We start from the raw sequence: 14,695 nt of genomic DNA, 5'->3' as shown, positions 1-14,695 counted from the left end.
CCGAGTTTATTAATTAGGGTCTGAAACTATATATTAGCATATTAGTAAACTTTAATAAAAAATAATTATTTTATTATATAGAAATTCGATATTTTATAAAATAAAAATAAAAATATATTATAATTAATATAAGTTATTAATTAGTATTTAAATAAGCTTAAATATTTTTTTCCAGGATATTTAGCTATTATAATTACTAAAATAATAGTATTTTATTTATTTAAATTTCGATATTAGAAACCGGAATCTTTAAAAAAGCTATAAATATTTATATAGATCTTTTTATATATATATTAAAAGAACTAATTATTATAAAAGTAGTTTTATACTAGTTTTTTTAATATAATAAGGAAAGCTTTTATTAGTACCTTTTATAAAAGTTTTATATATTAATAAATATTAAGAAAAATATTAAGTTTATAATTAAAATTACTTTTAGTTCTATTATATTTTTATATTTTAAAATATATTTTTAATATTTCTCTAATAAGCTTTCTAGTAATAATAGTAAATATTAACTAAGAGTTCTTTAAACTTAATAAATCTAATAAAAGTAATAAAAATAAATAAATATCTTAATTTAATTAATTAATTAAGAATACTTAATTTCCTTTTATTTAGTTTCCTTTAAAATAAAATAAACTAATATAATAGATTTCTTTAGAAAATTTATTCTAATTAAGCTGTTTTTAATAATATTAGCTTTATATTAAATATGTTTTTTTTCTAAATAATATTAAATAGAAATTATATTATAATAAAATATATATAATTCTATTTAATACAAATATTATTATACTAAAGGTATTTCTAAAGGCCTTATAATTTACTATAATTATATTAATTAAAAGTTATATTATTAAAATTCTTAAAGTTATTCTTAAATAGATCCTATAGATTCTTATTAGAAGTTTTATATAAAATATACTAATATAGCTTAATATTTAGATATTTGCAAAGATTTATTTTTATAATATTAATAATATTAATTCTATTTTTCTATTTCTTAATTAGCTTCTTTTCCTTTTTATTATTTATATTAAATTAAGTTTAGTTTCTTTCTAATATATATATATATATATATATATATATATAATTTATAATAAGTTTATAAAAGAGATTTAGTAATAAGAATATTAATTAAAATAAATATTTTATTTATAATAAGAAATTTAAGAAATAAAATATTATAATTTCGAGAAAGTCTAAAGCTTAAAAGATTTAATTTAATAAAAAAATAATAATTATAATTAAAAAGCTTTTAAGAATATATAAATATATATATTTTAAAAAAATAATATTATAAATTCGAGTATTATATAAATAGAAAAAATAATTTCTAAAAAGATAATTTTAGGACTAAAAGAAGTTAGTTTTAAAAAATAATAAAAATTGAAATAAATAAATAGTTAATTAACTAATTACTTATTAATTAGTAAGATCTAGTATCTTTTTCTTAGGCTACTAAATACTTTTCCGGAATTAATAGTAATTTCTTTCTTTAACTAGAAATAAACTATTTATTTTAGGCTATTAAATACTTTTTTAACTAGCTAAATCTTTCTCTAATCTATAAGTACTAACTAATTAGTATTAGTTTACTAGTAATATATAGTATTATTATATAATTATAAAATATTATTTATATAAATTAGTAAAATAATTAATATTTAAAAATAAGAATTATAGTATTATAATATTAATATATAATTTTTAAATCTACTAAGTCTAATAAGAACTAGCTACTAATTAAGTTATTTATAAAATTCAAAATTATATAACTATATCTTATATTTTATATTTTATTATTTATATTTCGAGTTCTATAATTATATATATAATTCCCGAAAGAATAGCTATACTAATAAATATTATAATTAATTTAATAATAATTAATTATTATTAAATTTAATTTAATTTAGAAAGGTTTATATTAATAAAAAATATTAAAGCTTTAAGTTTTATACTTTAAAAATTTAATTTAATTTAAAAAACTTTATTTTCTAAATTCTTATTATTATTAAAAAAAAGCTATAAGGTTTATAAAAACTAAATAAAGGTTTTTCTTTTAATTCTTATTTATAAAACGCATATAATTAAAAGTAATTAGAGTTTTTTATTTAATAAAAATAATTTTACTTTAAAATAATTAAAAATAATTTAAGAAATAAATTAAAACTCAAATTTAATTATTAATTTTATTTCTAAACTAGATTTAAAAATATTAAAGAAATAATTATTATATTTAGTTTTAATTAAGAAATTAATTCGCAAGCAAATATTAAAAATAATTTTAATGAATAATAAATTAAATATTTTAAAATAAAATAATAATATATAATTATAAATTTAATTCAAAAAATTTAAAAGCTTTAATATTAGCTTAAATTTAAGCTTCGAAATTATTTTTAATTTTAATAAAAGAAATATATTAGGTAATATTAAAATAAGTTACTAAATATATTTTATTCTTATAATTAATAAAATAAATAATTTAATTTAAATAATTTTTTATAATAAATCTTTTCTTAGAACTAGTATTTTTTAAAATTTATTATATTATTAAAACTATTTTATTTATAAAATGAACTTTATTTTTCAAAGTTATATTTAAAGAAAATATAAAGTTATAAAAGTAATATAATAAAAAGTAAGAGAATTATAAAAATACTTAAAAAAAAGATATATTTTAAATAAATCTTATATTTCTAAACTTTTTTATAGCTTTTATATTTCTTAATTTAAAAAGTAAAATATATATAACTAAATATAAATAACAAGTTTTCTTTTTAATAAGGGCTTAATACTTATAAATAGTTTTACTTTTATATAGTTTTAATAAATTAAATTAATATTAGAGCTTGAAATTTATATTTATAATATTCTTAAATATTATATAAAAGACAATTATAATAAATAGATTTCTGAATATAAGTAAAATATACTTTAATAAAAATTATAATTTATTAAAGTTTAAGGATTTATAAGAATAAAACTTATATAATTTTCGAGTATTAAGAAAGCTTACTTGTTTTTTAATAATAAATATTTAAGTAAATTTATTCTTTATTTCTTTAAATAATATTCTCTAAGTTTTTGAGAAGTATAAATCGAATCTTAAAGATATATTAATTACTTAGTTAAGTCTTCTAAATACAAGTTTAAATATTTAAGCAAACTTGTTTATATTACTAACTTAGACCTTATAACTAATAATAAGTATTAGTAGTAATACTAATAATTTTAGTACTTAAATTACTAAATACGAGAGAAGACATATAAAAAGCCTAATAGCTTCTTATAACTCGTTCTCTGAAATAACTTAATAATAGTGCAATATTAGTAAAGGGGTTCGACTCCGTAATATAGCTCCCGGTGGCAGTGTCTGAGGTCGCAAGACCCCGGCACGGGTATAACACTACTAAGCCCTAACTCGGCTAAAACAAAAACAAGAACTCGCCATCTAAGCAAAATATATCGAAATAAAGACAGCCACCACGGACGCCACGATAAGTGCCACAGCACTAAATTTTGGGAACTTCTTCCAAGCAGGTAGTCCCGGAACAACCGGACTTTTCAAACTCCTAGACATCTCTTTCCACTTTCTCTCTTTATGATCTAAGTCGATCAGCCTTTTTCTCATCTCGCGAGAGTGCTTTGAATCTGGTCCGAAATTTTGATCTGATTTTTTCAGCCACTCCAAATAGTGCTTTCGAGCTTCTGTGTATTTGTACTGATCCCGCAATGCTTGCCCTTTGTTAATTGCACTCTCGTACATTCTCCTGGATTTGGGGCCCGCTACAACCAGAAATGCGTCAATGACACGCTGGTGTAGAATTTCGGATCTCCTGTCTTCGCTCCTCGCCCCGAGCACCGCTGCAAGAATGGACAGAGCATGGAGAGTGGCCAAAGGAACACTTGTGATGTCGATTTCCAAAGGCTCGGCAGCAGCTTTCGAAAGTCCTGGGATTGTGTAAAGTATTGATTCTGCGTAGTCATATTCACCTTGCATGTTTGCACATGCAGCCAAGTTATTGGCAACTGATTGGGTTACTCGTGAAGTTCGACCGAGGATCTCAACCATCCTTCGATGTAGAGGCTCGAGAATTGTCCTGGCTTCTGTGAATTCCCGTCGTATAAGATGTGTAAGTGCAATATCGTGGCGGCAGCCCAGGGTTTCGTGGTGATCTGGACCGAATACTTCGATGTGGTCTTCGACCAATCCGTTGAGTTGTGGAATCACGTCATGCGCATCCCTGCTAGATGACCTCTGGTGGATTCGCACTTGCACATAAAGTGTCATGCGCCGAAGATGCAGAGTTAGGGTATTCATGCGACCAAACGTGTCGAGTACAGCCTCAAGAGCTTCTGAAGAAATCTCGGCTGCTGCATCTATTTCGCCCAATGCGCAATAACATTCTGCTAATCGTAATTTCTTTTTAAGCGTTTCCCTTGCCGCGGGCCCTGAATGAAACTGTTCCACACGCAGAGCATCTTGGGTTGACTCTAGCAAGAGTCGACCGCACTTATCAATGCAGCGCTTAGAGAGCAATGCATCGACGCCCACTGAAAGTCTCAATTTCTTCTGCAAATTTGCGAGGATTGATTGTTGAGAACTGAGTACTGTTCCGAAAGTTTCCCCGCATTTCATAGAGAAATGCGGATAGAAGGTCGTAGTCCAGGTGACACTGTTGGGAGAGCTCAAAAATTGATATAGCAGCCCCAGCTGCAAGGAAGTTATGGTGTCCGACCTTAGGAAATGGTCCGGCCCTAAATTTATCCTATAATCAGCTCTTGTTGGTTCCAGATGATGCAGCGGTACTCACAGAATTGCGAAGAGTATTCCAACAATGGATGTTGCTGATTTAGGGTATTGGCATCCATTTTCGCATCTTCTCCTGGCATTCTACCAAAAACGGTAAGATTGAGATATGAGAGACAGAGGCATGCCATCTCGGTTTCGGCCGAACCATCCAGGAGATATTCTTGCGGCGAAGCCATCGCCGACGGGTGAGATAGTAAGAAGTCTTTGGCAGATACATGAATAAGCTCGATGGCGCCAAGTTCATTGATCTGAAGGAACGGCCCGCAGGCTCGAGACAAAGTAGTCCAGCCACCGAGAAGTCTATCTCCAGGATCAACGAACCTTCTCGAGACTTCCACGGCTAACAATTCCGTTAATTCCTCCAGCCGAAAGGGGCGACAGGCAACAGCGACCAGTGGAAGAGCTCTGGCTCGTATTCGGCATAATCCTTCGGATGATGTGTCTAGTTGCTTAATAATGGTCGCATATATCATGTCCAATCCACGATTACCATGCTCAAGTAACTTTTGGATCTCGTTCCAAGTTCTCAAATGGTCAAGTTCGCTCACAGCCAGATCAGCCCAGAGAAATAAACCCTTCGAACCTTCAACAAGCCTTTCGATGATTTCATCTCGGCGTTGGCCCAAATGTGTCATGTTTTCGAGCTTCTCATTCAAGAACACCGAGATGTCGCGAAGGGAGTCAGAAGAGGATATGGCCATTGTTTTCCAACCTGTAAGCAATTTTTCCAGCTTTGGTGTATTGCGGCTCACGATCAATGCTTTGCACAGAGTTGCTGATTGCGAAAGACTCTCGAGTTCGTGCAAGAAAGCTTCGAGCTCTGCTGCTTGTTGATCGATTTCGTCAATACCATCAACAATGAGGAATATATCTGGGACTCCATGGAAAGTGTCATGGATAACCTCGAGAAGTGCGTCGAAGGCAATATCCGACATGGCAGTCGTCTGCGATTTGAGATCCAAAAGTCGGCGTTTGACGTTGACAGACAGAAATGGAGTTTGTAAGGCCTGAACAAGAATATCGCGGATAAGAGCGTGGATGGGGTCATTCAGTGAACGATACGAATGACAATGCAGGGTGATGACTATCTGGCTATTCTCGGACTTCAAGGCTTCTGAAATGTAACTCGAGAGCACTGTTTTGCCGACTCCTGAATTACACAAACTAATCAGCCTAGCTCTCTTAATCCAAGCCGAACGTGCTGTCAGTGATTCGGGTCACTCTACCTGGTTTTCCAAAAATCCAGAGTCCTTCGGACTGTCCCGAAGTTCTCCAATGATGAAAGGGCTGTTTTTCGTGGACCCATTGGCAAGTGCTTTGAGCTCGTTCCTTGTGTAGAGCGGATCCTAAATGGGTCCGAAGCGAATCCAACCATAAGAGAACATCATTCCAGTCCGCATCCTTCAAAGAGTTGCCTTTAAAATCATTAGCGTCTGTATTAGAATTAGCAGCAATGAGGAAGCAACCTATCCCACTGTCGCTTGATTGTGAGTGGGTTAGGGGAACCTCAACGCAGCACCCCTGCGTGTCGCTGAAGTCGGCTTACCATTTTTATGCTCCTTCTGGCTGTGCGAGGAGATGATGAACAACAAGTTCGATCTTACAACACCATATTGTTTAGAATCTCTGCTCGCAAACTGGGCTATTTGGCGATGATCTGCATCAACTGGAATTATCGTTTCAAGCGGAGGGCCAAGTCCTAGCTTAGCTGACCACGGAGGCACGACCTATAATTGCAAGTGGTTAGCTTGATGCTTGTTGTGTCAGGAAGTCTTCGTCGCACCGCAGCTTCCGCGAGGCCAGCGATTTTCATGGGCTTCAATTCATAGAATGTCAACACTTTGATTCTCCCCAATTGCAAGAGCGATCCAAACTGTGAGCCTATATCGTCAAGGCTGTCGGAGGTCATTCTCAATTGATGGAGATTCGCAGTGTTTGCCTTGAATCCGGCAGCCTTGATGCAAGTTACTGCTATATCTGCATACGAAGCAAGTGGAGAACCTCTGTGGGGTGTTCCCATGAAAGCCACTGCTATGGTAGATTTTCTGATGTCAACGGCATCGTGTGACTCTTGAGCCAAAAGGAGAGCCTGGTAACAAATCGTCAGAACTGTTCGTGGAATTCCAACTTTATCTAGAATGACAGCTCGCCTTCTTCAACACAAGACCACCTAGACTATGACAGATGAAGATTATAGGGCGTCGCTATATCAAGTCAATACTTTTGCCACTCTTGTTGCAAGGAAGAAAAGGGTATCTCTGACCGTTGAGTCTGTTGACCGTCGGGTGCTTGTTAAGTGCTGTAGCAATTGTTCCGCATAGTCGTTTACAAAGCCTTTGCTGGATGTGAAGACCTGGGCATTGTAACCAAATGTCATGATTCGACTATTGGGGATATCGTTCGGGAGGTATTTTTCCAGCCAATTCTCTCCGTTCGGGTGGGTCCACGTGTGATAGGGATGACCTTTAATTCCGTGGACTGCCACTAGACTAGCTCGCTCAGTCATGCTACTTCGTCGAGAGAAAAGGAAGACGGGAGGGGTGCATCCTTACTCGAAGCTCGCTTCTTGACCCAGGTCGTGAAGTATAGTGACACCAAGGATGTCCTCCATGCTGAAATTTGCCTCGTATTCTGTCAAATCAGGACGTGTCCCTTCTGAACAAGAGAAAGCATGAGGTTGTGAATGTTTCAGAAGTGGAATAAGTCGCAGCGCATTGCTTGGAAGAAATTCGAGTCACACTGGTTCCCGAGGCCAAAGATGCGTCCTTAAACTTGAAGAACAATAATGGCGCGAAGATATTTGAGGCGGTTAGGCACCAGCATGTTTCAGCTGGTTGGTCTTCGTTCGAAGGAATTTGTGGCGTGGTGGTGGCTTGTAATCTTCGATCTCTTGCAGCTCGCATACGCCAATCAGAGAGGCTGTCAGGGTGCAGTCTCCTGCCCAGTAAGCTTCAGAGCTGGTAGCCACAACGATGGGCATTTCTTCCCCTCCAGGCTCTTCAATTTGAGATTATTCAATAGCATCATCGGAGCGCAGAATTTGGAACTATTGAACCCAGACTATGTTGAGGAGAGGACGGTCAAGTTATCTATCCCAACCTATTCTGTCTATGCAATCTTACACAAACGGCTCTGAAAGCTGACAATCGTAGCCCTTTTTCCTACGTTCAAGAGTTATTACCACGAGGGCGCAAATTCCCAACGTTCCAAAGTTTTTTCGAGTCTGAGAATCCAACATCAATTTCCATAGTCTGGATCCCGCTCACCATCAGTCTCTTGAGGGCCTTGATATATAATTGTCAGACCGGTGACCTGAGAAGCTCAAGATATGTTTCTTACTGCAACTCAAAGTGGGGTCCTCTGATTCATCTTTTGGAGGCTTCCACACCCTCCAGTCGACGTTCTTTACGGTTCGTTAATGAGTGAACAAACAGATGCAAAGGCCACAACGCTTACCGCTACTAACGCGCTCGGCATTGTCTAGACTAATTCGAGGGAGATCTTGGCTTCTTACTTCGGAATTGTTGGCACCGTGTTCACTTGTACGGACTTTGACAATGCACAGTCAACGACTGATTCTTTTCGATACTGGGAGAGAGATCGGACACTTCTTATAAGCGGACTCACCGCCTCGGAAATATCCCCCTGCGGCATAATCTTCATGGGCGGAATATCCCATACAAGGCTCCCTCCAGTTGCAGCGATTGGAAACGCTCGGGAATTGACAGCCAATCACGAGGCAGATTCTCTCCGAGAGGCTTGACTGCGCACGACTCCGCCTCGATGTCTTTTTCCACAGCCCGAAACTCGAACTTCCTCGGGTTCTCGAGGCAGAGTTCCTTCGTTTTCCATTCTGTTCGACTTGGATTTGGTCTCACTCTTTGCTCATCGTACCTCAAAAATTCACCTAAGAGCTGTCTGATGGTGCCGTATGAAGACTTTGCGACCAATTGCCTGTTGTAACGCACCTAGCATCAGTGTGTCAAATGATTAGATTAGATTAATGGGCATTAATCTAATCTAATCAAAGGATTTCGCAATTAATTATATTCTAATCATAATCTAATTAGATTAATTAATTATTAATTGATTAATTTGATTAATGAAGCACGTGATTAGACACGTAGTAGCACCATAACGTCGGAGGGCTAGAAGCCGAGATAAGGCCAAAATGAGGTTTAGTCTAACTATATTAGGAGTACGCTTTACTGTATTAGGGCTACGGCCGCCTAAGCGGCCGCCTACTAAGCTAAGCAAAGTATTTAGAACCTCCAGTTTTTAGTACTTCTCGCCCTGTTTTCTTATAAATTATATTAATTATAAATAAAATAATTAAAAATTAACTTTTATTAATAATAAATACTTTAGATTTAATAAAAAAGTTCTAATTAGAAGAAATATTTAGAATTATTAGTAAGTATTAGAACTTGCTATATAGCCTTATATTTTATTAAAAAATTAGAAGAATTAAAAATTAATTAAATATATTATTATAATACTTTTTTAATAGGCTTTTTATTATTTCTAATAAGGTACTTATATTATATAAGTATTTAAATAATATACTTTTATATTTCTATTATTATTATTATTATTATTTTATTTATTTTATAATACTTTCTTTCTTTATTTTTTTAAAAAAAGATTCTTTAATATAATTATTATTTAATAATATTTCAAATAGCCTTAATTAGATTTAGATTAAGACTCTATTTAAAATACTTTAAATTAATAAATTAATAATTCTCTTTTAATTTAATTATTAAGTCTTCTTTTCTTATATTATAAAAAAGATTTTTATTCTTTTATAAAAGCTAGTTTCTTGAGTTTTATAAGCGTGCCTTATAAATAACTTTAATATAAACTAGTAAAAAATCCTTTTTATAATACTTTTATATTATAGTATTATTTTAGAATTTAATATTTGCCTTATATAATTATTAGGTCTTTTAATTCTTAAATTTAGCTTAATATTTATTTTCTAATTTAATTTTTAAATATTAATAAGATTTTAAAAATATTATAGACTAAATAATATATAATTCTTTATTATTATAAAACTTTAATTTCTTTATATTATTTTATTAAATAACTCAAATAATAATATAAAAGTATATTTTTAGCTTCTTTATTCTTTTTTATATATTTTATATATTTTATTTATATAATACTTTTTTATTTTTATAAAATATTTTTATTTTTATAAAATATTTTTATTTTTATAAAATATTTTTATTTTTATAAAATATTTTTATTTTTATAAAATATTTTTAATTACTTATAATATAGAATTAATATATACTTTATTAATAAAGAATATATAGCTTTAAAAATCCTTTATTAGTTTATTTTTATATTTTTATTAGAAATTGGAAATTAGAAATTATTTTCTTAATAAATATATATTTGTATTTCTTTAATTTCCTTTATAATTATTTCTTTTAAATAAATATATTATAATATTTTATTTATAAACTAAATTTTACTTTAAATTAATAAGTATTTAATATATAATTTTATAACTTTTAAAAGCTTTTTAAATTTAGTAAATCTTTTATAATTTATTATATTAATTTATTATTATAATTATAGTTTCAAGTATTATAAAATCGCGTTTTCTTTATAATATTAGCTTTATGTTCTTTTATTAGGCTAAAGAAAAATATAATTTACTAAATATAATATATTATAAGTATTATATTAAGTATTAAAAGTAATAATTAAAAGAAAATAAAAATTATAAATTCGTAATTTTAGTAATTTTAAATTATATATAATAAATTCTAATATCTATTAATAAAATCTTTAATAATTTTATTAGTATTTATATTATATATTAAATTTAATAAAAGTATTTTTAAGAAAATATCTTATTTAAAAAACTAGAATATATTTTTTTAAAAAAAAAGTAATTAATTAATTCTCAGTTTAATTTAGCTTCTTTATTATAGTATTATTAATAAATTATAAAGTAATTTAATTATTAATAAATAAAAATAAAAAAGTTAAGGAATTTTCTTTTTATATAATTAATTAAATATTAATTAATTTAATTAAAAAAAATCCGAATTATATTAATTATATTAATTAATTAATTCTCTAATTTAATTAATTTTTTAATATAAATTATTAAAGCCTTAATATAATTTATAGAAATTCTTTTTTTTATTTTAGCTATTAGATTTATTTAAATATAGCTTTATTTATTTTTAAAAGCTTTTATATTTCTTTAAAGTTTATATTAAATATAATATATATATTAATAATCTAATTTGGCTAATATATATATAAAGTTATATTTTCTAATTAAAACTAAAACTTTTATACTTATAATAAAATACTAAATAATATATATAAAGATATATAAAAGCTTTAAAAATAAGTATTAATTAATTTATTTATTAAACCTAATTCTTAAAATTAATTATATTTTTATATTTTATTTTATATTTTATATTTTACTTATTTCTTTATATAATATTCTATTATTATATGTTTTATATATTAATTAATTTAATTTATAAAATATAGTTTATTATAAAATAATTAAGAACTTACTAGAAATATAAAAGATATTTAAAAAAAACCTATAATTTAGCTAATAATTTATTATAATTTTAAATTTTAAAAGTATTAAATTTATTAGAAAACTTTATAAAATATATGAAATATATGAAATATATAATATTATAATTTCTAGATATATATAATATAATTGCTTTATTAAAAAAATATACTTGAAATATATTAGAGATATTTAGAAAACTAAGTTTTTTTAGAACTAGTATATTATAAAATATATATATTTCTTTATAGTCTTTTATATTCTAGTTTTCTCTTTTTTAGCTTTAAATTATTTTTATAAGAAATTTTCTATTTTGCTTTCTAAACCCTAAATATTATATTTATAATAGTATTTAAAACTTATTTTTTTTAATTCTATAAAGAATTTCAAATAAACTAATTTAAAACTATTAGAAATATAGATATTATTAAGATAATAGAACCTTAGAGATACAAATAATAGATTCTAGAATAATAGAAATAAAAAGCTTTAGAATTCTTAGAGAAATCAAATATTTATATTTTTATAAATATATATTAATAATATATTAGAAATCTTTCTAAAAGCTCGAAAATTAAAGGACTTTTAATAAAGGCTATTCTTTAATTAAGTTTTAGAATAATAGGTATTTATAAACTAATAATCTAATTACTATTTTCAAGCTCTATTCTATAACTTTATAGGCCTTATATATATATATTAATAATGAGATTACTAAAAAAGATATAATAGAAAAAAAGTATAATAGATTAATTTCTCAGAATATTATATAATTCGAAATAATATTTATTTCTTTTAAGATTTCTATTAGTTTAGATTATCTTATTAGTAGCTCTTTTCGAATTAAATATCCTATTAATATTTCTAGTAGTTTTTTAAATAAATTTATAAAAAAGAGGCTTTTTCTTTTATTAAAAGCTTCTATATACTAATTAGCTTATTACTATTAAAAAATTATATAAATAGACTAAAGAAAATAATTATTTGCTTTTAAATATTAATTTAATTATTATTAGTTATTAGAAGAATTTCAAGAAAGCTATTTTATATAAAATAAATTATAAAGATATTAAGGGCCTTTTTGAGAATACTAAACTTTATAATACTAAATTCGAGAATAATATTAAATACTATATAGCTATAATAAATTAGTTTATAATAGCTCTAGCTATTTCTATTTTATTTATTTCTATTATTTTTATAATTCTGGCTATTTCGAACTTTTTTTTAAAAGAATTTCGAATTATTTCTTATTTATTTCTATCTAGAATTTCTTATATTTTATATTTCCTTTAAAGATATTAGAGTTACTAAGCTTCTAGATCTAACTCTCTTTATTAGAAATTATATTATTTTTAATAACTAGCTAGTTTAGATTAAGAATAAGCTATAAGGAAATACTAATTTATAAATCCTAGAGAATCTTAAGATTATTTATATTTCTAGTAAATTTATAAATAATACTTTTATTCTAACTAATTCTTATATAAATAAAAATAATTCGAATTAGTATTATTAGTTCTTAGAGCTATATTTCTATTTAAAAAAGCTATATTCTAACCTTAATAAAATATAGAATATTTATTATAACTTTAATAAACTTTAAATATATTCTAGTTAAGTATTTTAGGAATTCTATATTCTTTTTTTATAATTATTTATAAAAAGTAATATTAGTTTTTAAAATATTAAATATAAACTAAATAAGAAGCTTTTATTAAAGCTTTAGAAATTAGTATATATATATATTATAATAATTCTTTTATTAATATTATTTGCTTTATTTAGTATTATATTACTAATAATTAATAAATTAAAGCTATATATAAAAATATTAAAAAATATTAAAAAATAGAAGCTATTTTAGCTAAGTTTATTTCTAGTATTATATTCTTTTATATTTCTAAAAAAGAACTCAAAGAGCCTATATTAATTACTTTTATTAAATATATATTTTTTTTATAAATATAAGTAATATCTTATAAAAATTAAAGATCTCTTAATTTTTAAATACTTTAATTATAACGAGTTCGGCTATTATACTTATTATTATTTAGTTAAATATAATAAGAAAATTAAAATAGCTCTTTCTAGAATTAAATTAGGCTTAGTTTCTATTCTATTAGAATACTTAGTTCCTATTTTAGTAAAGTATTTAAAAGATTCAAGCTCTAATTTTAATATAAAATTAGAAAACGAGTTCTTTTAAAAAAAAATTCTATTTTAAGAATTTATTATATAAATTAAATAGAAATTAACTTAATTTATCTAATAAAAGAAAATGCTCTTATAATATCTTATATTATTAATATAAATAAATTAGAAATCAAGTTTTTTTCTCTTATTAATACTAGAGTTAATAGTTATATTATTATTAATATAAAGCTTATTTAGCTTAAAAAGTAATTTCTAGAAATAAAACTATAATTCTTTCTATTATTTTATATTATATATAGTTTTAATAAAAAGCTAGCTAAGTTTACTAAAAAAAATATAAAAGTCTTATTTTTAATTAATAAATAAAATATTAATATATTTATAATTATTCTAAATCTTAGAAATTATAATATTATTTTTAATAGAAAATAGATTATATATATTAATATTCTAATTAATTATAGAAAATATAGATTTATATAACTAAAAAAATGAGCCTAAATTTATATAATTTAATTATATTATTAGTATTTCTTAATAATAGTTAGAGAAATAACTTAATAAGAAATATTAAAAAGATACTAATTAATAAAATTCTATTATAAGCTATTTCTGGAAATCTTCTATTTTTAAGCAATTTTCTTTCTTTTAAACTAATTAAAGGAAATTATATAAAACTATAGAAAAAGAGCTTCTATAATCTAATTAAAATATAATACTTAAATAAAAGCTATAATAGCGGGATCAAGGCAATAGCTAGGGCTTAAAGATCCAAGAATCTTATATATTGAAAATACTAAGCTAAAGAGAAGAAGAAAAGAGAAAGAGAAGGAGAGGGAATAAAAGGAGGGAAATACTAGCTAAAACTACTAAAACGCCGGCTAGCTAGGTAAAACCGGTCATGTAACAGCCATCCCCCTTTGGCTCCTAGCCAGCGCCGTTATATTACCCCCCCCGGAAAATCAAGTCTGAATGCCCTTATTTAGGTATATAAAGAAAATAGGGCTTTTGACGAAAACCCCCAAAACGGCCAGCTTTTAATAGTTACTGTCTAACTAATAGCCACCTCTATCTCTACCTGAGGCCTTAGAACTAGCCTCAGACCCAAAATCGTCCGCAGAACCAGAATCGTCTATAGAACCGTCCAT

At 26.8% G+C, this 14,695-nt stretch overlaps 3 protein-coding genes across 3 annotated transcripts; 1 reads left to right on the top strand and 2 right to left on the bottom strand.

The window, feature by feature from the left end:
• Positions 1-4,672: 4,672 nt before the first annotated feature.
• K444DRAFT_277367 (uncharacterized protein) lies at positions 4,673-6,218 on the bottom strand. The gene is made up of 4 exons (XM_024871534.1): positions 6,052-6,218; positions 5,147-5,975; positions 4,827-5,027; positions 4,673-4,770 (listed from the first exon to the last, which is right to left on the bottom strand). Exons 2-3 carry the CDS (start codon positions 5,758-5,760, stop codon positions 4,907-4,909), a joined length of 735 nt encoding a protein of 244 aa, XP_024727732.1. The 5' UTR covers positions 5,761-5,975; positions 6,052-6,218; the 3' UTR covers positions 4,673-4,770; positions 4,827-4,906.
• A 247-nt stretch (positions 6,219-6,465) lies between these two features.
• On the bottom strand, positions 6,466-7,591 carry K444DRAFT_622175 (uncharacterized protein). The gene is made up of 4 exons (XM_024882046.1): positions 7,378-7,591; positions 7,089-7,314; positions 6,976-7,029; positions 6,466-6,914 (listed from the first exon to the last, which is right to left on the bottom strand). The coding sequence occupies exons 1-4, from the start codon at positions 7,434-7,436 to the stop codon at positions 6,525-6,527; spliced, it is 729 nt and encodes a 242-aa protein (XP_024727731.1). The 5' UTR covers positions 7,437-7,591; the 3' UTR covers positions 6,466-6,524.
• On the top strand, positions 7,471-8,110 carry K444DRAFT_277318 (uncharacterized protein). Its single transcript, XM_024871533.1, has one exon. The coding sequence runs from the start codon at positions 7,611-7,613 to the stop codon at positions 7,959-7,961; it is 351 nt and encodes a 116-aa protein (XP_024727730.1). The 5' UTR covers positions 7,471-7,610; the 3' UTR covers positions 7,962-8,110.
• The last annotated feature ends 6,585 nt before the right edge of the window (positions 8,111-14,695 follow it).

Source organism: Hyaloscypha bicolor (genome assembly GCF_002865645.1).
Source record: "Hyaloscypha bicolor E unplaced genomic scaffold K444scaffold_183, whole genome shotgun sequence".
Taxonomy (NCBI): domain Eukaryota; kingdom Fungi; phylum Ascomycota; class Leotiomycetes; order Helotiales; family Hyaloscyphaceae; genus Hyaloscypha; species Hyaloscypha bicolor.
This window is presented reverse-complemented; position numbering and strand designations above follow the sequence as displayed.

What these genes read in the sequence shown, in the direction of transcription:
- K444DRAFT_622175 (XM_024882046.1), bottom strand. Translation starts at nt 7,436, where the DNA reads ATGGAGGACATCCTTGGTGTCACTATACTTCACGACCTGGGTCAAGAA. An exon ending in GGTCAAGAAGCGAGCTTCGA is followed by an intron (nt 7,315 to 7,377) that starts GTAAGGATGCAC and finishes TGAGCGAGCTAG; the next exon opens with TCTAGTGGCAGTCCACGGAA. An exon ending in GACGGTCAACAGACTCAACG is followed by an intron (nt 7,030 to 7,088) that starts GTCAGAGATACC and finishes GACTTGATATAG; the next exon opens with CGACGCCCTATAATCTTCAT.
- K444DRAFT_277367 (XM_024871534.1), bottom strand. Translation starts at nt 5,760, where the DNA reads ATGTCGGATATTGCCTTCGACGCACTTCTCGAGGTTATCCATGACACT. An exon ending in GCCGTGGAAGTCTCGAGAAG is followed by an intron (nt 5,028 to 5,146) that starts GTTCGTTGATCC and finishes TATCTGCCAAAG; the next exon opens with ACTTCTTACTATCTCACCCG.
- K444DRAFT_277318 (XM_024871533.1), top strand. Translation starts at nt 7,611, where the DNA reads ATGGCGCGAAGATATTTGAGGCGGTTAGGCACCAGCATGTTTCAGCTG.